Genomic DNA, 23,648 nt, shown 5'->3' with positions numbered 1-23,648 from the left:
TTCGCTGTCATCGTGGCACTTCTCTCCAGCCAAGGGAATAAGAGTTAGTTTCCTTGGTGCTGACTATGTCAACCTTTGAAGACTTTTTTGCGGACCAGTTCTTCTTAGTATCCCCCCCTTCACCCCTTGGCTCATGCATCCATTTGCAAGGCCGTTCCAGAGATAGAGGGTAAATGTAAACCTTTGTTTCCCTATTGTTGGTTGACGAAGCACTTCCTCATGGAGAACGACACATATGTTTACAAAGAGGAAGATTTATCTACTGAGGATTCATATTAGTAAAAGAAACTGGTCAACTTTGTTAACCGCTTGAGATATTTTGGTAGTGTAGTTACCTCGTCTGAAGCTGATAAAAAAAGTTTGAAGCGTCTGATAGATGTTTTGTTGTGCTGATAGGGGATCGCTCTGATCGTCAAAATGCCATCGGTGAGTTCGAAAGTTCTTCCATTCTTTCGTTGTTGGTCGTTCTCTCTTTTTGGGCACTTATCTGGATGATAATCGTTTTTCCATGCATGTGTAATAAAGAATGAAGATATGGTTTAAGTCTTAAAATGGAGTATACAGTGTGTATTTGTTCGCTAGGAAGCTCTTTTGACGCACCAAGCACTAGACGAAAACAGTCGGTTGAAAAGAAGAGTTAGGAGTTTAACTTTCCAACGGGACACGTATCTGTGAGAATTGCAGAAAGTTTCCACTACTTTACAAGAGGTAAATAAATCTCTGGCTCCACTCAATTTCCCTGGTACTACGATTATTCAGGTGATGCATCTAGCGAGAATGAAGGAAAGGGAGATTGAGGCTCTTGATTCCTCTCAGAGGGAGTTGGATTTTTTGTGCAGTCAAAATGATTCTCTCACTCAAAAATTGAAACAATGTGCTTCTTTGAACCTTGTGAATCTAGTTGAAATATGCCCACCGAACATATCGCACTCTCGAAGATATAACAGAGTCGCCACCGAACTTTATTTATCCCAATAGAGGGAAGGAAAAACATCAAGAAAACCCAAGGTGAAAAAGAAACACAAAGAAACGAGTAACATAACCGGTTATGCAAGGGGAAGGTATTAGCACCCCTCACATCCATGGTACTCCATGGAACCGTCTTGAATGTTCTTGCTTGGATGGGTGTTGTTATCTTTATGTACCTGCAAAACAGAAAAGGGTTAGAAAATGGGTGATCGAAGAGGATTGAGGCACTCATGTTAGAACAAGATTTTGGTTCTGCAATATATCTCTTATGTTTTGATGATAACAAAGAATGAAACAATTTGGTATCCTAATAAATTCTCTAAGTATGCAGGACTTTAAGGTAAACTGAATCTGATGGAACACTATTTGACGTTAAACTAAGTCCAGAACAGCTGATTCAAAAATTCACAAATCATATCTGACGCTGGCTGACCATAAGCATGACCAAAAGAATCACACATATAATATGTCATTGAAGTACATCTGAAGACTCTAGACTCTGAAGATCCTTACATCAGAAGACACTTTATCTGAAGATCAGTCAAGCTGACTCTGAAGACTAATCAACAAACAAAACTATATGAAAAATACAAGTTCTACCTAAAGGCTCTGAACTCCGCTCTATCTGATTCACGCTCAATAGAACATCTACCTAATCAAAATCAGAAACTTAACAAAGAAGAAATCTAAGTATGGTATGGATCTATATATGGATAGTATTGACTACACTCCAAGACTTCTATGGAAAGGGACAAGAAACTTAATGTCATTAAGTCCCATGATTGGCAAGATATCAGCATCAATGCTCTCACCAACGGTATCATCTCCAAGCACTATAAAAAGGCTCATCTATCATCAAACAAATACATGAAGCTATCACACAAGAATTATGCATATCTAATTTGAATCATATGTCAAATTATTGTTATTATATATTTCAGTTATCACACACGAGTTGTTGATCTAAGTGTGATCATTGATCATTATTTTTAACAGTGTTCTTATTGCTTATCTAGAAGCATGATGAATGCATTTTGATGCACATTCTTCTATAATTGTACTTAGGCATTTATCTACTTTATTTTGATTATTTTACTATTTTATTATATTTTTAGATTCAAGTTCATGTTTGCCTTTAATCTATTTTCGTTTGCTATTTTCAGTTTTAGCGGTTAATTGATACCTGTCCACTGTTCGGATCATAACTTGAGCTACAAGATGCTTTTTTACGCGTTCTAATGTGTGTTGGAAAGACAAGAGAAAGATATACAACTTTTGTGTTGAAGCCGAAAGCTGATTCAGAGTGAATAAGTCTCAAATAGTTCGTTGAAGTTTCGTACTTTAGGAAATAATTTATTTTGGGGCATTTGTTGGGCCGAATTTAGTTCCGGACCAGTTTGAATTATAAGTGAAACCCTTATTCTGTTTAAAAGGGCATTCATGGTACTGTAGCAAACACACATTATTCACGATAACTTTTTGCTTTGTGCGGTCATGAAGAGGAACTAATCTTCTAGAGTCAATCTGCTGTAACCGAATTTCCAAGGCTTTGAGGTTTTTATCCTATCAATTTAATTTCGTTCTCTTTCAATTCTATTCTATGAAATTTCATTTGCTTAATCTGTATTTTATGGAATGGTTTTTATTAAATTCGTATGATTGCATTCCTAACTATTAATCGTCGTTTTCGTCGCTTTGTCGTTAAATTGCGTTTGTAAATCGTGTTTGCTTAATTCACGATTGTTTTCATCTGTTTGCTTAATTTGGAATATAGGAATATAAATCTGTCATACATCTATTGTGCTTTCCAATCGAAATTGAATTGAATAGAGATCGAAGCCGCCTAGGGAATTGGTAGGTAAAAACTAGTGATTAGTCGGAAACCAAAAACAGTAGATTGACTTATTTTATAATCACTTATTTTAATCACTTTTTTGCTTTGTTTTCTAAATAGATCACTAAAACATAAAACCCCCTTAAATCGATTTCATTAGGTTAATAATAATACAAGAATCCTTGCGATACGACACTCGAGTTGTCGTTTCCGCTAAACTACAGGTTTCTAATTACTCGTTTTGACTCATGCGTGACAGCATATCAAATTGGTGCCGTTGGCGGGGATTCTTGTTTTTTTAATCGTTAGTTGAGTCATAGGTGTCGATTATAGTGTTTTGGCCCTCTGATTTGCTGTTTTGCCCAATTCGTGTCCGTTCGTCCGACCTGGTCCGAAAACTCGGTTTTTTGAAAAATCATGTCCGATTCAAATTCTGTTTTGTGTACTAGGAGCAGAAAAATCGTGCGATCATTAATCCCCTATTCTTGGAAAGAGTTAAGGGAAACCACCCTCAAATTCCCAAAATCATCTTTTTTCTATTTTTTATGAATTTTTTCTGTTTTCATAGTCTCGAAAAAATTCAAAAAAATTTCCAAAATTCTTATTTCTCCTAATTAGATTAAATTTTGTGTTTTTGTATTTTTCTGAATTTATTTTGATCATATTTCTTATTTCTTTTTATTTCTGCCTAATAGGGACATTGTTGGCATTTTCACATTTGTTGTTGCATTAGTTCTGGCTACTAGGTCTGGTTGTTCTGATCTTTTTTATTTTGATCCTGAGATAGAGAGAGCCTTGCACGCACGCTGTAGAGAAAATCAAGCTAGCACTAGTTCACCACCCATTAGCGATTCTGATTCTGACTATTTGCATAACTTATTTGATTTTGATTCTGAAGTTGCTTTTAATAACATGGCTAAACAAAGAACACTAAGGCAGCTTGCTGCTCCTGATATGAATTACAATCGTTTGTGTATTGAATATGCTGATGTTACTCTTCCTTTTGAGTTGAAATCTGGTTTAATACACTTGTTGCAAAGGTTTAGTGGTCTTGCAAGTGAGGATCCACATAAGCATCTTAAGGAATTTCAGGTTGTTTGCTCTACACCATTGAGACCTGAAGGAATCACCGAATATCACATCAAGCTGAGAGCCTTCCCATTTTCACTACAGGGTGCTGCCAAGGATTGGTTATATTATCTTGAGCCGAATTCTATCACGACTTGGAATGATTTGAAGAGAGTCTTCCTAGAGAGATACTTTCCTGACTCCAGGGCTGCATCAATCCGAAAAGAAATATGTGGTATTAGATAGGGAAATGAGTCATTGGCTGAGTATTGGGAGAGATTCAAACAATTAGTATCCAACTGCCCTCAACATCAAATTACCGAACAACTGCTTATTCAGTATTTCTATGAGAGATTGTTACCAATGGATAGAAACATTCTTGATGCTGCTAGTGGTGGAGCACTTATCGATAAAACTCTAGTTGCTGCCAAATCCCTGATTGAGAACATGTCACTCAACTCCTAACAGTTCACAACAAAAAATAATTCTATGGTCCAAACAAAAGGTGTGAATGAGATTCAGGTTTCCTCTTCCAACAAGGCTCTAGAAACCAGAATTGAAGAACTTACTTCTTTAGTGAAACAAATGGCCGTGAGTAAATCTCAAACAGCAAAGTTGTGTGGTATTTGTACTTCTACTGAACATCCAACTGACACATGTCCTATTCTTCAAGATGAGTCGGTCACTCAGTTGCCTCAAGCATATGCCACTAACTTTTTCAACCAAAGCAACAATCAGAAAGGGTACAACATTCCTGACTTGTCCACCAACAAATATCATCCCAATTTGAGGAACCATCCATACCTTCGATATGGAAACCAACAGCCCACTCAACAACAAATAGTCATACCCCTGCCACAACCACAAACCACTCCCCAAGTCTCCACCTCTGCACCTTCCGGACCTTCATTATATGATCTTGCCAAACAAATGGCTGTTAACGAACTCCAATTTCAGCAACGAACGGATTCCAGTATTCAGACTTTGCAGACACAGATTGGACAATTTTCCACTTCGATGAATGCCATGCAGCAAGCCCAAGGATCAAACCAACTTCCTGCCCAAACAGTTGTGAATCCAAAAGGGGCTAATGCTAATGTGAGTGCAATTTCCTTGAGATCCTGGAAGGTAACAGAACCAACCCCAGAAAAAAATAAAAAAATTCTTGAGGTAACACCTGAACCTTCTTCCATTGTGATAGAAACTGAACCCTCTGTTGTGGTAGAAACTGAAAAAGAAAAAGAGAAGGAGTATGTGCCACCAGTTCCCTTCCCACATAGAATGCTGAAAAATAAAAGGACTGATGATGAAGACAAGGAGAGAGAGATTTTATATGTATTCAGAAAAGTGGCGGTAAACATTCCGCTTCTTGATGTTATTAAGCAGGTTCCAAAGTATGCAAAATTTCTAAAAGACTTATGCACAAGTAAGAGAAGTTTGAAGGGAAATGAGAGAGTAAATTTGGGTCAAAACATTTCAGCCCTTATCCGGCCTAAACATTCACCTGAAAAAGCTAATGTTTCATCCCTCAATCAGGCCATACCCCAAAAGTGAAAGGATCCGGGAACTTTTTCTATTCCATGTACCATTGGGGATAGTAAATTCGAAAATTGCATGCTTGATTTGGGAGCGGGCATTAATGTTATGCCTACTTCTGTTTATAATAACCTTGATCTTGGTCCTTTATAGCATACAGGTTTAATCATTCAACTAGCGAACAGAAGCAATGCTCGCCCTATTGGAATAGTGGAAGATGTGCTTGTTCAAGTTAATGACTTGATTTTTCCTGCAGATTTCTACATTCTGGACATGTATGGAGAAACAAATTCAAGCAGATCTCCCATCATTTTAGGCAGACCGTTCATGAAAATGGCGAAAACAAAAATTGATGTCGACGATGGAACCATGTCCATGGAATTTGGTGACATTGTCGCAAAATTTAACATTTTCGATGCCATGAAACATCCCTTGGAAGAGCATTATGTTTTTCATATTGAATTAATCTCTGAGTTGGTTGATGACACTTTTTCTGAATTGTTTTCACTTGATTTTCCATCTCTATCTGGGTTTGATGATGTTTATTCATGTGATGATTGTACTGACACTAACCTTTGTGTTGTATGTGCTGAGATTGATGTTGCCTTGCAGGGTAACATTTCTCCTACATGTGAAGTTATCCATGAAGTTGTTTATGCAGTTGAAGCTCTCGACATCCCAGATGTCCCAAACACCCCATCCATTAAGCAATAAACTTCCCTAGAGCTGAAACAACTCCCCGAAAATCTGAAATATACTTATTTAGATAGTAATGAAAAACTTCCATTTATAATTTCTTCCAACCTTGATTTCGATCAAGAAAATAAGCTTTTGCAGGTTTTGAGGAAGCATAAAAAGGCGATTGGGTGGACATTGGCTGACATACCAGGCATTAGTCCCTCAATGTGTATGCACATGATTTTACTTGAGGATGGTTTTAAAATAGTGAGGCAGCCGCAAAGTATACTTAATCCTTTGATTCTAGATGTTGTGAAGAAAGAGGTAACCAAACTCTTGCAAGCAGGTATCATTTATCCTATCTCTGATAGTAAATAGGTAAGCCCAGTGCAGGTTTTACCTAAGAAATCTGGACTCACAGTGGTCAAAAATGAAAAAAATGAACTTGTTCCCACTAGAGTTCAGAATAGTTGGAGAGTTTGTATTTATTACAGGAGATTGAATCAGGATACTAGAAAGGATCACTTCCCTTTGTCGTTCATTGACCAAATGCTTGAACGACTAGCTGGTAAATGACACTGCTGTTTTCTTGATGGTTTTTCAGGTTACTTTCAGATTCATATTGCACCAGAAGATCAAGAAAAGACCACTTTTATGTGTCCATTCGGTACATTTGCTTATAGGAGGATTCCTTTTAGTCTTTGTAATGCTCCTGGCACATTTCAGAGATGCATGATTAGCATTTTTACTGATTTTATTGAAAATTGCATGGAAGTGTTTATGGATGACTTCACTATTTATGGTTCTTCATTTGATGCATGTTTAAATAGTTTAAATTTGGTTTTAGAGAGATGCATCAAAACTGACCTTGTTTTAAATTATGAAAAATGTCATTTTATGGTCGAACATGGAATTGTCCCGGGTCACATAATTTCTGAAAAAGGAATTTCAGTAGACCCTGCTAAGGTTGATGTTATTTCTACACTTCCTTACCCATCTTGCATTCACGAGATTCGTTATTTTCTTGGTCATGCAGGTTTTTACAATAAAGGATTTCAACAAGATAGTTCTTTCGTTGTTAAACTTGTTGAAGAATGACGTCACTTTCAACTTCAATGACAATTGCAAAAAAGCATTTGACTTCTTGAAGAAAGCATTGACCTCCGCCCCCATCATCCAACCCCCTGATTGGACCCTCCATTTCAAGATTATGTGTGATGCTTCTAACTATGCTGTTGGGGTGGTCCTTGCACAAAGAGTTGTCAAGGCTGCCGATGTTATTTATTATGCTTCTAGGAATTTAGATTCTGCGCAGTCTAATTACACCACCACTGAAAAGGAACTTCTAGCTATTGTTTTTGCTCTTGATAAATTCAGATCATATTTGCTAGGTTCCAAGGTTGTTGTTTTTACTGATCATGCAACTTTAAAATACTTGTTGAAGAAGCCAGAAGCAAAACCAAGATTGATTCGGTGGATGTTATTGCTCCAAGAGTTTAATGTGGAGATTAAAGATAAAAGTGGAGTTGAGAACTTGGTGGCTGATCATTTGAGCAGGATAGAGAGGGATGAAGATCCTTTTCCCATTCAGGATGACTTTCCTGATGAGCAGCTTTTACTTTTGCATGGGGTTACTCCTTGGTTTGTTGATATTGTTAATTATCTTGTTGCTGGTATTTTTCCTGCAGGTGCATCTAGGACACAAATTCACAAACTCAAGAGTGACGCCAAATATTATGTTTGGGATGATCCATATCTTTGGAAGTTTGGTAGTGATCAGGTAATTAGGAGATGTGTCCTCGACTATGAGATTGAATCTATTTTGCATCTTTCTCATGCTTCTCAAGTAGGGGGGCACTTTGGTCCTCAAAGGAATGGAAGAAAAGTCTTAGACTCAGGTTTCTATTGGCCCACTATTTTTAAAAATGCCTATGAGACCTATAGAACTTGTAAAGAGTGTCAAATAACAGGTACATCCATCACTCGTAAGAGTGAAATGCCTCAGTAACCTATGCTTTTCTGTGAGGTATTTGATGTATGGGGAATCGACTTCATGGGTCCCTTTCTTATATCATTTGGTTTTCTATACATTTTGCTTGTTGTTGATTATGTTTCAAAGTGGGTGGAAGTTATCCCCACTAGGACTAATGATTCTAGAGTTGTTGCAGATTTTGTCAGGTCCAATATTTTTTGCAGGTTTGAAATCCCCGAGCTATCATTAGTGACCAAGGAACTCATTTCTGTAACCGCACCATGGAAGTTTTGCTTTGGAAGTATGGAGTTGTGCATAGAGTCTCTACCGTATATCACCCACAAACTAATGGGAAAGCTGAGATCTCAAACAGGGAGATCAAACATGTCTTAGAGAAAATGGTGCAACCAAACAGGAAGGACTGGAGTCGTCGTCTAGAAAACGTACTTTGGGCTCAAAGAACCGCTTTTAAGACACCAATAGGGATGTCCCCCTATCGACTTGTTTTTGGTAAGGCATGTCACCTTCCTGTAGAGATAGAACATCGTGCTTATTGGGTGGTAAAAAGTTGTAATTTAGAGATGCAACAAGCAGGTATTGAAAGAAAACTCCAATTACAACAACTTGAAGAACTTAGGCTAGAGGCTTATGAGAGCTCTAGGATTTATAAAGAGAAAACTAAGCACTTTCATGATAAGATGATTTCTAGGAAGGAATTCTCTGTGGGCCAACAGGTTTTACTGTTTAACTCCCGCCTTAAGCTTATGGCTGGGAAACTTCGATCCAAGTGGATTGACCCTTTTATTGTTACTAATATTTTCCCTCATGGTGCAGTAAAAATAAAAAATACAGGTATTGATAAAACCTTTAAGGTCAATGGGCAGCGCCTGAAGATATTCCATGAAAGTGCGGTGCCTGAGGATGCACTCTTAGAAGAGCTTTCCTTGGAAAATCCCACCTACCATGCAACTTGACCAGGGAGCACCTTTTCCTTTTCTCTCACTCTTATTTAATAGTTGTGCCCTTTCATTGAGGACAATGCATGTTTTAATTGTGGGGGAGGGAACCATTTATTTGTTTTGTTTTGTTTTTAATTTTCCTCTATTTTTGGTTAAAATTTAAAATAAATAAAAAATTCCATGCTTTTTCCTTTGGTTTTTGAGTCACAATTATGAGTATTTTTCTTAGTTCTCTTGACTAAAGTCTTTTGGTGTGATGTGAAAAATTTGTTGTGCATTTTTAGTATGATAGGTAGGACTAAACTCTAAATTGTATATATTTAGTAGTAGATCATTAACCCTGGTGAGCTTTGAGCCTTATATGGATAACATACAAAAATTCATCTCTTTCTTTCTTGTGTGATTCACTCATGTCTGTTAGTCTCTATAACTTGAATTGACTCTTGTTGATGTTGTTTTTACTTGTGCACACTGATATGATAAAGGCAATTTTGTTTTTATTTTTTTGTTTGTTTAGCCAGTTAGCCAAAAAGCCAACCCTGAAATAATTTCATCCCTTGTTTGAAACCCCCTTGAGCCTATTATCCTTTTTTTGTTTAAAACTCATTACAAGCCGAGAAGTGAAAAACAATGTTATCACCATATTCAAAGGGTTGAAAGAGTATTGTTTGGAGTTGTGTAAGGTTGAATAATTATGTTTGTAATATTTTAGAAGTTGGCAGAAAAAGAAAAGAAAAATAGAAAAGAAAAAAAAATGAATGAAAAAAATAGAAGGATGTCAATACATGTCAATACATACTCCTTCTAAAAAAATGAATAAAAAGAGAAAGGAGAAGAGAAAACAATTGTTATAGAGTTGTTCAAGTGAATGAAATATTTTGTAAATTCAACTCCTGCAGTTTCTTTCAAGTCTCTTTTATCTCTTTGAATTTTAGCCTAGTCCCTTAGAATTTATCTCACCCTTACCTTGGCCACGTTACAACCAAATAAAAGTCATTTTGATCTTTGTGCGCATGTATTTAAATTATGGATGTTAAAGTCTTTTCAAGCTTATGGTTGTACTAACTTTCATGTTATGCTTTGAGTGTAAATAGTTAATCTAAACACTTGAGAGTTGAGTGAATTATATTTTGTGAGGATCTTACTGCTGTTGATGTACTCTTTGGTAATTTGTTTTCCTATTTGCTTTAAATGTCATAAAAAGTTGCTTACTAACACCATATTCTTGAAGCTTAGACTTAGATTTCTGCTTGTACCTTGTATCTTGAATACTTTTGGAAGTGCATGCTCTGTTTTCTTTCCTTTTGTTTTGAAATTGTAATTTTGCTCGGAGTGCAAAAGTTCAAGTGTGGGGGAATTTGATTAGTGCATTTTGATGCACATTCTTGTATAATTATACTTAGGAATTTATCTACTTTATTTTGCTTATTTTACTATTTTATTGTATTTTTAGATTCAAGTTCATGTTTGCCTTTAATATATTTTCGTTTTCTATTTTCAGTTTTAGCGGTTAATTGATACTTGTCCACTGTTCAGATTATAACTTGAGCTACGGAATGCTGCTTTGCGCGTTCTGACATGCGTTGGAAAGATAAGAGAAAGAGCTACAACTTTTGTGTTGAAGCCGGAAGCTGATTCGGAGTGCATAACTCTCAAATAAGTCATTGAAGTTTCGTACTTTAGGAAATAATTTATTTTGGGCCATTTGTTGGACCGAATTTAGGTTTTCTAGCCCAGTTTGAATTATAAGTGAAACCCTTATTCTGTTTAAAAGGGCAGCCGCAATACTGTAGTAAACACACATTATTCACGATAAATTTTTGCTTTGTGCGATCATGAAGATGAACTAATCTTCTAGAGTCAATCAGTTGTAACCGAATTTCCAAGGCTTTGAGGTTTTTATCATATCAATTTAATTTCGTTCTCTTTCAATTCTATTCTATGAAATTTCATTTTCTTAATCTGTATTTTATGGAGTGGTTTTGATTAAATTCGTATGATTGCATTCCTAACTGTTAATCGTCGTTTTCGTTGCTTTGTCGTTAAATTCCGTTTGTAAATCGTGTTTGCTTAGTTTACGATTGTATTCATCCGTTTGCTTAATTCAGAATATAGGAATATAAATTTGTCATATATCTATTGTGCTTGTCAATGTCGCATCTCGAAAAATATGATTCCTCGCGATGGTCGTGGAAAATATTTATGTTCGAACAGAGTCGCCACCGAACTTTATTTATCCCAATGAAGGAATAAGAAAATATCGATAAAACCTTTTGGAAATGGAATAATGGTCGTCGCAACCATATTCGGGTTCGGGAGTGGATTACGTAAGGGGAAGGTATTAACACCCATTACGTCTGTTGTACTCAACGGGAACCTTTTAGTTCTAATTTGCATTTCGAGTGTTAATTTATGTTTGTTTGTTATCTTTGGGTTATAAAATATTAGAAATTGAAATGGATGAGAACCTCAGAAAGGGAAAGGGGAGGTTTTTTATTAGTGTGCTCGCGAAGATACAACAATCTTCTGCCTACGTATCCTTATGGTGTAATAAGGAAGTCGGAGCATTCGTAGTTCGAGAACTACGGTTGGTTGGTGTTTTTAATGAACAACTGTTTAGATCGCATCCTAAAGGCTAAACGTTGACTTGTCTACTCTCGGAGGAGGCTCAAGCATTGGTTTGTTATGTGCATTAGAAAGGATTAACAGTGTTTTTTCTGAAAATAGTTTAGGTCACATGGGGGTGACAAGTTGGATTAATATGTGGGATATTTTGATTGGTTGAGATGTTTTTAATTGGATGACGATTACTCGGATAGTTGAGTAAGACAACTCGTATCCTAACAGTCGGGAAGGGAATAGAAGACTCTAGACCACTTTCTTTTTCATCCTTAATTATAGAAAGGATTTGATAATAATTAAGGTGTTTTAAATGGATGATGAATACTCGGATAATCGAGTAAGACAACTCTTATCCTAATATTCGGGAAAAGGAATAGAAGACTCTAGCCTGCTTTCTGTTTCATCCTTAATTATAGAAAGGATTTGATAATAATTAAGGTTTTTTTTTAAATGAATGACGAGTACTCGGATAATCGAGTAAGACAACTCGTATCCTAATATTCGGGAAAAGGAATAGAAGACTCTAGATCGCTTTCTGTTTCATTTGAGTATTTATGAAAATAAGGTTGTATATGATTGACGTATTTTAGACTGAACGACAAGTACTTGAATGACTGAGTAAGACAACTCATATCCAGGCATTTGAGAAGAGGAGTTGAAAGCTCAAAACCATCTCCTTTTTCATATAGTTTGTTAAGAAAATGATTTGATTAGGTTGTATGTTTGTGGAAAAATGACAATTGTTCGACTGACCGAGTAAGAGAACTCGTATTCAACCAATTGAGGAAAGAAGTTGAAAAACTCAAAGTCAACTCCCTTTTCATTTAGCTTACTGTGAAAATAATTTGATTTTATCGGGGTTTGGAGGTTTGTAGAGGAACGACAATTATTTGACTAACCAAGTAAGGGAACTTGTATTCAAATAGTCGAGGAGAAAAATTGAAGACTCAAAGTCATCTCCCTTTTCATTTCTTATTATAAAAGGACTTGACTTATTTGTGCCTGGGTGGATTAGAAATGACGATTATTCGATTAACCGAGTAAAAGAATTCGTGTTCAAATAATCGAGGAGAGGAGTTGAAAACTCAAAATCATCTCCTTTTTATTCCTAAATGAAATAGTATTTAATTGTGATTAAGTATTTTAATTTGATTTTAATAAAGAATACTCGATGTTGGATAGAGGTTTTAAATTTGTATTTTGTGAATGAATCGAATTTATTTAGTGAATAGTTCATCTAATCGATTAATTAAAATCGAATAGGTCTCATTGTAAGAAGGCCCAAGAGTAAGCCATATGAGGTTGATATCGATGCTTTAAAAAGAAATCGACTTACAAAAGGTATTTTGAAAATGGGCTCAACATTGAATCGAGAAGTATGTGATTTATTTCGAAATTGGTTTGAATGATTTTAAATCGGTGAAATCGACATAATCTTGTCACAATTGTAACACGCCATACATATGTATTCAAGACTTGGTATAAATAAGTAAATACAAAATAATAATGCACACACATTCCACAAAAATAAGTAATTATCTAAATTATAAGTGATGGAAATAATAATATAATTAATTAATTAAATAATTAATGGATTATTTGATTAAATAATATATAAGTAATTAAATAGTAATGATATAAATAAGTAATTAAATAATCATCATTAGGTATTAACAATAACAATAACAATATATATAATATTTTTGAAAGATAGTAAATGAAATAAAAACAACAAAAAAATAAGAATAATTGGGCTTGCTACTGAATAACAAGGGGGGTGTTAGTAGAGCAAAAGAAAAATAAAGTCCAAACAAGACATGGGCCCGGATTGAATCTGGCCCAAAACGAAGCCAACAAGGCCCTTAAGGCCTGGTCAACTATATTGACCCACGGATATGTCCATACCATTAGATCTGGAGACTTGACCCAGTCAACAGATCAAGCGGATGGGTTGAGAGGGTACACCACCATACGGTGGAGGGATCCACACGGGATCCCCTGGTTGACTCAACAGTCAACCACGCGTGGAGCGTTCTGGAGAGGCCATTTGGCCTCCACGCGTTAACTCCCACCACCATATAAAAGCAAAACTTGAGAGAGAGAGAGAGAGAGAGAGAGTATTCATTTGCTCATTTCGTTCTCTCTCATCAATTAAAAACTCAGAGTTGCTCTGCAACTCTCCTCTCCTTTCCGTCGTCACACACGGCCAACACCTGCAGGAGAAGACGGTGGCGGCCGGCCAACCGTGGCGACGCCGCCTTCTTCTCCGGCACTTACCCCACCTATTTTCGGCCGGAGATTCCAAATCCGGCCTCAGTTCTTCCAAAATCTCTCTCAAACGGCCGGATCGACGCCCCTCTCAAAGCGGAGATTCAAAACTCCGTTCGATTCTCAACGTCAACCACGTGTGGCAACTGCTAATGGATTCGGCACAACGAGCGGTAAGAAAGCTAGAAAAAAAACCTAACCCTAATTTATATTTAAACCCAGCAATCCCTATGGTTTCATGAAATTAACAAAGGGATTTTATGTTTTATTTACAGCAATATATGAATTTCAAGCGAAGAAGTAAAGAAAAGGCTACTTGGTTTGCATCGCCGACGATGATAAGTTCTTCTTCTCCTTTAACTTCTCGTCCTCTTCTGCTCTGTTTTCATCCTTTTTCTTTGGATATTATTTGTTATTTTCGAATGTTAGGGTGAGCAGAAATTAACCTTGTTTTCTTTGTGTTTTATGTTCTGGGTATATATATTCTTCATGATGATTTTTTTAGTTTTAAAATTAGCTGTCAGTTTTTGCCTTTCATCCCAGATTTTGTGGGATTGTTATCTTGTGGATTCTATGTTGTTTTGAACTGGTTACAAAATACCTTTTTGGGTGTTTACTTTGGTTCTCTGTGCAAAGCCTTAAATTGATTAATTTGTTCATTATCCTTTAGTTTCTTAAACGCTTATTGATAAGCCTTTTTTGACTTAAGCTGATGTTTGCAGGTCACACGAAGGAAGTGACTTCTATTTGGAAAGAAGTATGCGCCTGCTTTAGTTGGAGGTTGGATTTTGGGATGCTTTGAATTCCAAGGGGTGATTCGACCTACAGGACGGTCTTGGCAACTGGTTTCAAGAGGCTTTGCCTTCAATTTTGAATTTGCAGCACAACACTTAATTACTTTGATGTAACGTTTTGTACTTTGGACAATTGTATTAATCTGTTTGTAACATATTGGATAATGTATTAGCTTTTGGATTAATCATGTAAACTTTTGGAATTATTTGTAATACCTTTAGACTTTAAAATTCAATTATGCAATTAATCTCTTTTTTAACATTTTAAGCTTTATCTCAATGTTTTATTTATGTTAATCAATTAAAGTGTTTAAACTTTATCTCAATCTGAAAATGGTTTGGGCCATAATGCAATAAAATTGGACTTTCAATTTGGTTACCCTTTAGTTATGTTCATTATTGGCTTAAATAATTATTACGTAACAACACATACCATAAGCATTAAAAGTTCAATTTCAACCAAAACGAACCTTAAACGTGGTCCATCACCATAATCTCCTCTCACAATTAACCTTAAATTAAAACAAATACATGTTTTAACAAATGCAACTTGAATTTAGGTATTTATGAGGGATTGAGACTTTGGCATAAACACTTGGGATGTGAAAATGAGCTAATAACAAGTGATCATAAAATATAATCATGGCTCTTAATACTTACTAATAAGAAAATGGACTTTGGATTAGTAATGTAAAAAGATTTGGACCACACTTTGCAATATTAATTATGGACATGTTTATGTGAATGGCCCTTTTTTAAAACCAAGAGATCTCATGGATAAACCAAAATGGGCCTTGTTAACCAAAAAATCCCAAAATGCACATACCATCCCATGCTTCAGTAATAGTAATAAGAGACAAATGCAACAAATGTTTTCTTAAGTCATGTACAAGGATCTCAACAGATGAAAATGTCACTGAAGATTTGATGTCACTAAGGGCTGAGAAACCCTAAGATAGAGCTTATTCCTTAAGATAGAGTTCATGCCTTATAACATCTGGTAGTGAATGCTGGTGAAAGATTTTTCCTTACCCGGACAAAATTGGGGTATGACAGCTGCCCCTATTTAATTACCTTGAACCAGAAAGTAAGAATGACAGCAGTCTTCGTGCATTCGCGATGGGAGATAATTAAATACAAAAAGACCCAAATTTTGTCCTAGGAAATGCAAGGAAGAAAATACAGGAAGAAAATGCAGTGAGAAATGGTAAAAGACATTATCCTAAAGTAAAACGGAACAACCAAGACTTTCTAGGAGTCGTCAGAACAATATCTTTGACATCACAGTCGAGATATGTTAGTAAAGGGGTGACATCCCTAGATAAATCTCAAGACTTTTCCAGGATGCTAGAGCAGTATAAAGAAAATTTGGCATGAGACCCTTCATATTGATGAAGCAGCATCTCAACAGTAAAAATGAAAGTCTCTGTATTGAGTCGAAGCAGCATCTTATATGATAGAATTAAGATGTTCCAGCAATGGAAAGATACCTTAATTGAATCTAAGACTCTCCGAGGATATTAGAGAAGTATCTCTAAAAAAAAATCTGAAATGAGACTCTTCATTTTGATGAAGCAGCACCTCAAATAGTAAAAGTGAGATTCTCTGTATCGGGTCGAAGCAGCATCTTATATGATAGAATTAAGATGTTCCAGCAAGGGAAAAATACCTTAATTGAATCTAAGACTCTCCGAGGATATTAGAGCAATATCTCTAAAAAATTATGAAATGAGACTCTTCATATTGATGAAGCAGCATTTCAAACAGTAAAAGTGAGATTCTCTGTATCGGGTCGAAGCAACATCTTATATGATAGAATTAAGATGTTCCAGCAAGGGAAAAATACCTTAATTGAATCTAAGACTCTTCGAGGATACTTAGAGCAGTATCTCTAAAAAAAATCTGAAATGAGACTCTTCATATTGATGAAGCAACATCTCAAACAGTAAAAGTGAGATTCTCTATATCGGGTCGAAGCAGCATCTTATATGATAGAATTAAGATGTTCCAGCAAGGGAAAAATACCTTAATTGAACCTAAGGCTTTTCGAGGATACTTAGAGCAGTATCTCTAAGAAAATCTGAAATGAGACTCCTTATATTGATGAAGCAGCATCTCAAACAATAAAAGTGAGATTCTCTGTATCGAGTCGAAACAACATCTTATATGATAGAATTAAGATGTTCCAGCAAGGGAAAAATACCTTAATTGAATCTAAGACTCTCCGAGGATATTAGAGCAATATCTCTAAAAAATTATGAAATGAGACTCTTCATATTGATGAAGCAGCATTTCAAACAGTAAAAGTGAGATTCTCTGTATCGGGTCGAAGCAGCATACTATATGATAGAATTAAGATGTTCCAGCAAGGGAAAAATACCTTAATTGAATCTAAGACTCTTCGAGGATACTTAGAGCAGTATCTCTAAAAAAAATCTGAAATGAGACTCTTCATATTGATGAAGCAACATCTCAAACAGTAAAAGTGAGATTCTCTATATCGGGTCGAAGCAGCATCTTATATGATAGAATTAAGATGTTCCAGCAAGGGAAAAATACCTTAATTGAACCTAAGGCTCTTCGAGGATACTTAGAGCAGTATCTCTAAGAAAATCTGAAATGAGACTCCTTATATTGATGAAGCAGCATCTCAAACAATAAAAGTGAGATTCTCTGTATCGAGTCGAAACAACATCTTATATGATAGAATTAAGATGTTCCAGCAAGGGAAAACTACCTTAATTGAATCTAAGACTCTCCGAGGATATTAGAGCAGTATCTCTAGAAAACAAATGAGATTCTTCAAATTGATGAAGCAGTATCTCAAACAGAGAAATGAGATTCTTCAGATAAATGAAGCAGTATCTCGAATATTCGTGTGTTGGGGGGAAATTTTTAAGAAAGGACTCCTTTTGAGGGAGATTTACTAGAAATGCTCTGCAGGGGGAAAAGCTCATAAGAGACTTTTTAGGGTAACCTCTGCTTGGGGAGCAATGATTGTAAAGAAAAATGCTGGGAATATCATTATTAATCATAAAGTTGAAAAATGATTTGCTGAGAAATAATTCCACGAGCATATGTAGGGTAATAACTTCATTTGGAAATGAGAAATGTCCAAGATATACATGAATGACCTTGGATCCTGATATTTTAATATTTGATTTTTGTATGATGTTCCACTTTAGGTGGGAATTCTATGCCTGGGATGATGCATGGGATGTATGCAAGTATGCAATTTGCTAGGGATATTTAGGATGTGTATGTAGGAATGCGAGTCGTATAAGGCTATGCACATGTATGCCAATGATTGGTATGATTATTTCTTGGTGAATTTTCCTATTTGGTAGAAAGGTTATGTATGTAATTGATGTACATGGCACATGTGATGTATGCGGGTATGCAAATGGGTAATTGGGATATGCCCCAGTTAAGCCGTTTTTGCTTTGAGGAATGATGCCAGTAGTGTGGACTTTTGTTATTGGGGTGACCAATGAAGATCAAGTTTTGATGCCCCACTAGGTGATTTTAAGAATAAATTTGGGTTGCTCCAAGTCACTGAAGGGTTCAGACTTCTCAACACGTGATACCCCATCCATGATTTATTAGTGTTTCTGTTGGAAATGCAATGGAGCCTTGCCCCGGTTTGGCTATACCATGACTACATTTATGAGAGGTGTGAATTAGTGGTTGAAAGGAACATAGGTGTATGCAACCAATACTTCACCTCTATGAAAAACAAGAATGAACTTGGAGATAAAGGGTTCGTCCGTTTACTGTTTCAAAAGCAATTTTACTACTTTGTTCAAACATGTGTTTTATTTTCTCCAATAGTTTTAAGAGTGATGTTTATCAAAACAAAAGGTACTTTGCAAACAAACAGGTAAAATACAAAAATGATTTGGGCATAACTTTTGTTGAGAAAAATTCTCTTTTATTGATTTGACCCTTAAATGGGTGACTGTACATAAAGACGCAATTCCTTAATGAGGTAATTGTTGTGCATAGAAACAAAATGGCAATAAATATTGAGTTCACATTGAGTTTCCACACTGCTACGATGCTTATGTCTTTGATAGCCTAAGCACCTTGCTCCTGAAAAGTAGGGGAGATTGATTCTTTGTCTTCGGGGGATATGTTAGACTCTTGAAAGTACAGCTCTTCTCCTTGGAATTAATTCCTAACTTTTGCCTGGACCGCCCTTTCGGGTTTTCGATCCACAAGGATACCCATTTTTTCCTGAATCGCCCTTTCGGGTTTTCAACTCAGCAGGTCAACTCTTTTATTTTTATCCCTAACTTTTGCCTGGATCGCCCTTTCGGGTTTTCGATCCACCAGGATAGCCATTTTTGCCTAAATCGCCCTTTTAGGTTTTCGATTTAGCGGCTTTTATTATTCCACTTTTTTTAGACGAAGCACTTTTTAACAGCATTAGTATTGGTGGGAAGCGGCAACTCATCACCGTCCATAGTTGCTAGGATCAGAGTGCCTCCGGAAAAGGCCCTAACCACCACAAATGGACCTTCATAATTTGGTGTCCATTTCCCTCTGGAGTCCTTGTGAATGGGCAAGATTTTCTTCAGCACCAAGTCCCCTTCTTGGAACACCCTGGGACGAACTTTCTTGTCGAATGCCTTTTTAAGACGTCTTTGATAAAGTTGACTGTGACTTAACGCTTTCAAGCGCTTCTCCTCAATAAGGTTGAGCTCGTCGTACCTTGATTGAACCCATTCTACCTCGTCTAGCTTAGCCTCCATCAAGACTCTCATCGAGGGGATCTCCACTTCTATAGGGAGAACTGCTTCCATTCCATATACCAAGGAATAAGGGGTTGCCCCTGTTGAAGTTCGTATCGACGTGCGATAGCCATGTAACGCAAAAGGTAACATCTCATGCCAATCCTTGTACGTGACAACCATCTTTTGGATGATTTTCTTGATATTTTTATTCGCGGCTTCCACGGCCCCATTCATCTTAGGTCGATAGGGTGATGAGTTGTGATGCTCGATCTTGAACGTTGTGCATAACTCGTCCATGGTTTTGTTGTTGAGATTGGACCCATTATCAGTGATGATTTTGTTGGGAATCCCTTATCGACATATGATGTTGTTTTTTAAGAAATGGGCGACTACGTGCTTCGTGACATTCGCATAAGATGCGGCTTCCACCCATTTGGTAAAGTAATCTATGGCCACCAAGATAAATCTGTGTCCATTTGATGCTTTGGGTTCTATCATTCCAATCATGTCGATGCCCCACATAGAGAAAGGCCAAGGTGATGCTATAACATTCAGCGGGTATGAGGTACATGTATCTTGTCAGCATAGATTTGGCATTTGTAGCATGCTCTGGTGTAATAGTAACAGTCGGTTTCCATCGTTAACCAGTAGTAACCTGCCCTTAGGATTTTCTTTGCCATGGCATGCCCATTGGCATGCGTACCGAAAGACCCTTCGTGTACGTCCCTCATAAGCTGATCAGCTTCGTGTTTGTCCACACACCTCAACAAAACCATGTCGTAGTTTTGCTTGTACAACACCTCACCGTTCAAGAGGAACTTTGATTCCAACCTCCGGAGGGTCCTTTTGTCAAGGATGGAAGCCTCTGCCGGATATTCTCGCTTTTCCATATACTGTTTGATATCAAAGAACCAGGGTTTACCATCTAGCTCTTCTGCTGTCGTTAGGCAATGAGCAGGTTCGTTAAAACGCCTAATTTCAATGTGAGGCTGATGATTGGGCCATATTAATTTGTACATGGAAGCCAAAGTTGCTAAGGCATCCACCATCTGATTCTCTTCTCAGGGAATATGAGAGAAAGTGATTTTGTCGAATTTTGGGAGTAGCTTCAACACATAATCCCGATATGGAATTAAGTTAGCATGTCTTGTTTCCCAATCACCTCTGATCTGATGTATCACTAGAGCAAAATCCCCGAATACTTCTAGTATCTTGATTTTCAACTCAATAGCTTCTTCCAACCCTAATATGCAAGCTTCGTACTCGGCCACGTTATTTGTGCAGGTAAAATAGAGTTTTACGATGAACGGTAGATGGAAATTCTTGGGAGACATTAGCACTGCCCCAATTCCATGGCCTATTGCATTTGAGGCGCCGTCGAACATGAGAGTCCAGCCTGCTTTTGGCTCAAGACTCTCCTCTTGTTCGGGATCTTCAGCATTCTTGACAACCATGATGTCCTCATATGGGAAGTCAAACTTCAAAGGTTGGTAATCCTCTAATGGTTGGTGAGCAAGGTGATCTGCTAATATGCTTCCTTTGATTGCCTTTTGCGCAACATATTGAATATCGTATTCTGATAACAACATCTGTCATCGGGCAATTCTACCAGTGAGAGTTGGCTTCTCGAATATGTACTTCATGGGATCCATTTTAGATACCAACCAATTCGTATGAGTTAGCATGTATTGCCTGAGACGCTTAGCGGCCCATGCGAGTGCACAACAAGTCTTCTCGAGTAATGAATATTTGGTCTCGCAATCATTAAATTTCTTGCTCAGATAATAGATGGCATGCTCTTTTCTACCAGTTTCATCTTGTTATCCTAATACACAACCCATGGATTCGTCGAGCACGGTTAAATACATGATGAGAGGTCTCCCTTCTACAGGGGGCATCAGAATCGGTGGCTCTTGCAAGTATTCTTTGATTTTATCGAAGGCTATTTGGCAGTCATCATTCCACTCCACGCCTTGATTCTTCCTTAGAAGCTTGAATATTGGTTTACATGTGGCAGTAAGGTGAGAGATAAACCTGGCGATGTAATTTAGTCTCCCCAAGAAACCACGAACCTCCTTCTCAGTCCTTGGTGCAGGCATGTTCTGAATGGCTTGAACCTTGTCGGGATCTACTTCAATTCCCTTTCGGCTTACGATAAAGCCTAAAAGCTTCCCAGATCGAACCCCAAATGTGCATTTGCTAGGATTAAGTCTCAATCTAAACTTCCTTAAACGAGCAAATAGTTTCCCCAGGTTAGTGATATGTTCTTCTTCTGTCTGAGATTTGGCGATCATGTCGTCAACATACACCTCAATATCTCCATGAATCATGTCGTGAAAGAGAGTCACCATGGCACGTTGATATGTTTCCCTAACGTTCTTTAATCCAAACGACATTACTTTGTAACAAAAGGTGCCCCAAGGGGTAATGAATGTGGTTTTCTCCATGTCCTCGGGATCCATTTTAATTTGGTTGTATCCAGAGAAACCATCCATAAAGGAAAATACGGAGAACTGAGTTGTGTTATCTACCAATACATCAATGTGAGGTAATGGGAAATCGTCTTTGGGACTGGCTCTGTTTAAGTCTCGATAGTCTACGCACATGCGGACCTTCCCATCTTTTTTCGGTACTGGTACGATGTTAGCAACCCATTGTGGGTACTTAGCAACTTCCAGGAAACCAGCGTCAAACTGCTTTCTCACCTCTTCTCTGATCTTGAGAGCCATATATGGTCGAGTTCTTCTTAGCTTTTGTTTGACGGCAGAGCATTCTTCTTTAAGCGGAAGCTTGTGGGTCACGATATCAGTATCTAATCCGGGCATGTCTTGGTATGACCAAGCAAACACGTCGTCATATTCGTGGAGGAGCTCTATCAATCTTGTCTTCACTGCATCTTGAAGCGCGGAGCCTACCCTTACTTCTCTCTTGTCTGCTTCTGTTCCCAGATTGATAACTTCAACGTCCTCCTGGTATGGTTGAATGACCTTCTCTTCTTGTCCGAGTAATCTGGCCAACTCTTCAGGGAGTTCGCAATCTTCCCCCGCTTCATCTTCAGCTTGGTAGATTGGACAATCAAAATCATATTGGACTTTAGCAGTGTCATTATCAATGGTCTCGGTGGTGTTTCTGCATGTTATGATTTATGCAGTTTATTTAGAAAGTGTGTGCATAAAAATTGACGCCATTTTTGTAATAATAAAAAAAACGAAAGGAAAGGAACAAAAATTTGGATGCAAGTTGCCATTTCATTAATGATAAAAACTCTTGAAAAAGATAAAGGAGGCCCTACAACACGCCACTGTGCCTTGGGCAGAGCACGGGGTTTTGTCTAAAATAATAAAATTACTTTTGAAAAATTTGGGGAACTTCCACAGCCTTCCAGTTTGTCAGTTCTTCATTAGGGGCGGCTTGTCGCATCCAGCTAGACACTCCCTCTCCACGATCTTCATCACTGATCATCGCCACTTGCTTGCCAAAAATGTGGCCATCGTTGGTGAATGTTTCTTCTACAGAAGGAATCTGTTCTTTGTCATGTTGGTTACCGGCTTTATTTGATGACGGGTCATACCCCAGGGCAAACTTGTCTCGTTTCTCTTTCACTTCCACCACTTTGCCCCAGTCTTTAGCATTTTCACTTTCCATAACATCCTTAGCTCCTTGCCACGAGGCCATGAATGGTCCTGATTTCAGGGTCTCCAATGTCTGTTGGATGGCCATCATATTTACCACTTCCAAGGATTGGAATGGTGTCTCAGTTATCTTACCATCCACCTCGATATATCGGAAAGATGTCAAGTGGCTAACCAAGATATCCTCCTCTCCTCCAATTACAATCATCTTGTCATTTGTAATGAATTTTAGCTTTTGATGCAGAGTAGAGGTGACAACGTCTGTGGAGTGAATCTAGGGTCTCCCAAGTAGGCAACTATAACCGGGATGTATGTCCATGACCTGGAACGTGATATTGAAAATAGTTGGACCTATCTTGGTTGGTAAGTCAACTTATCCTATCATTGCTCGTCTTGAGCCATCAAATGCCTTTACGATTAGGGTATTGGGCTTCATACTTATCCCTTCCATTGGCAGCTTTATCAAAGTGGTCTTCGGCATGACATTCAGCGAGGAACCTGTATCTACTAACACCCTTGATAGTATAGTATTTATGCATTTTAGGGAGATATGTAGGGCCTTGTTATGATTCTTTCCCTT

The 23,648-nt window shown here is 37.4% G+C and overlaps 1 protein-coding gene across 1 annotated transcript; it reads left to right on the top strand.

Moving 5' to 3' along the window:
* The first annotated feature begins 4,456 nt into the window (after nt 1-4,456).
* On the top strand, nt 4,457-9,031 carry LOC127093454 (uncharacterized). Its single transcript, XM_051032382.1, has 6 exons — nt 4,457-5,297; nt 6,174-6,431; nt 6,690-7,051; nt 7,122-7,439; nt 7,530-7,865; nt 8,792-9,031. Exons 1-6 carry the CDS (start codon nt 4,457-4,459, stop codon nt 9,029-9,031), a joined length of 2,355 nt encoding a protein of 784 aa, XP_050888339.1.
* The last annotated feature ends 14,617 nt before the right edge of the window (nt 9,032-23,648 follow it).

The sequence above is a fragment of the Lathyrus oleraceus genome, chromosome 1 (assembly GCF_024323335.1).
Source record: "Lathyrus oleraceus cultivar Zhongwan6 chromosome 1, CAAS_Psat_ZW6_1.0, whole genome shotgun sequence".
NCBI lineage: Eukaryota > Viridiplantae > Streptophyta > Magnoliopsida > Fabales > Fabaceae > Lathyrus > Lathyrus oleraceus.
This window is presented reverse-complemented; position numbering and strand designations above follow the sequence as displayed.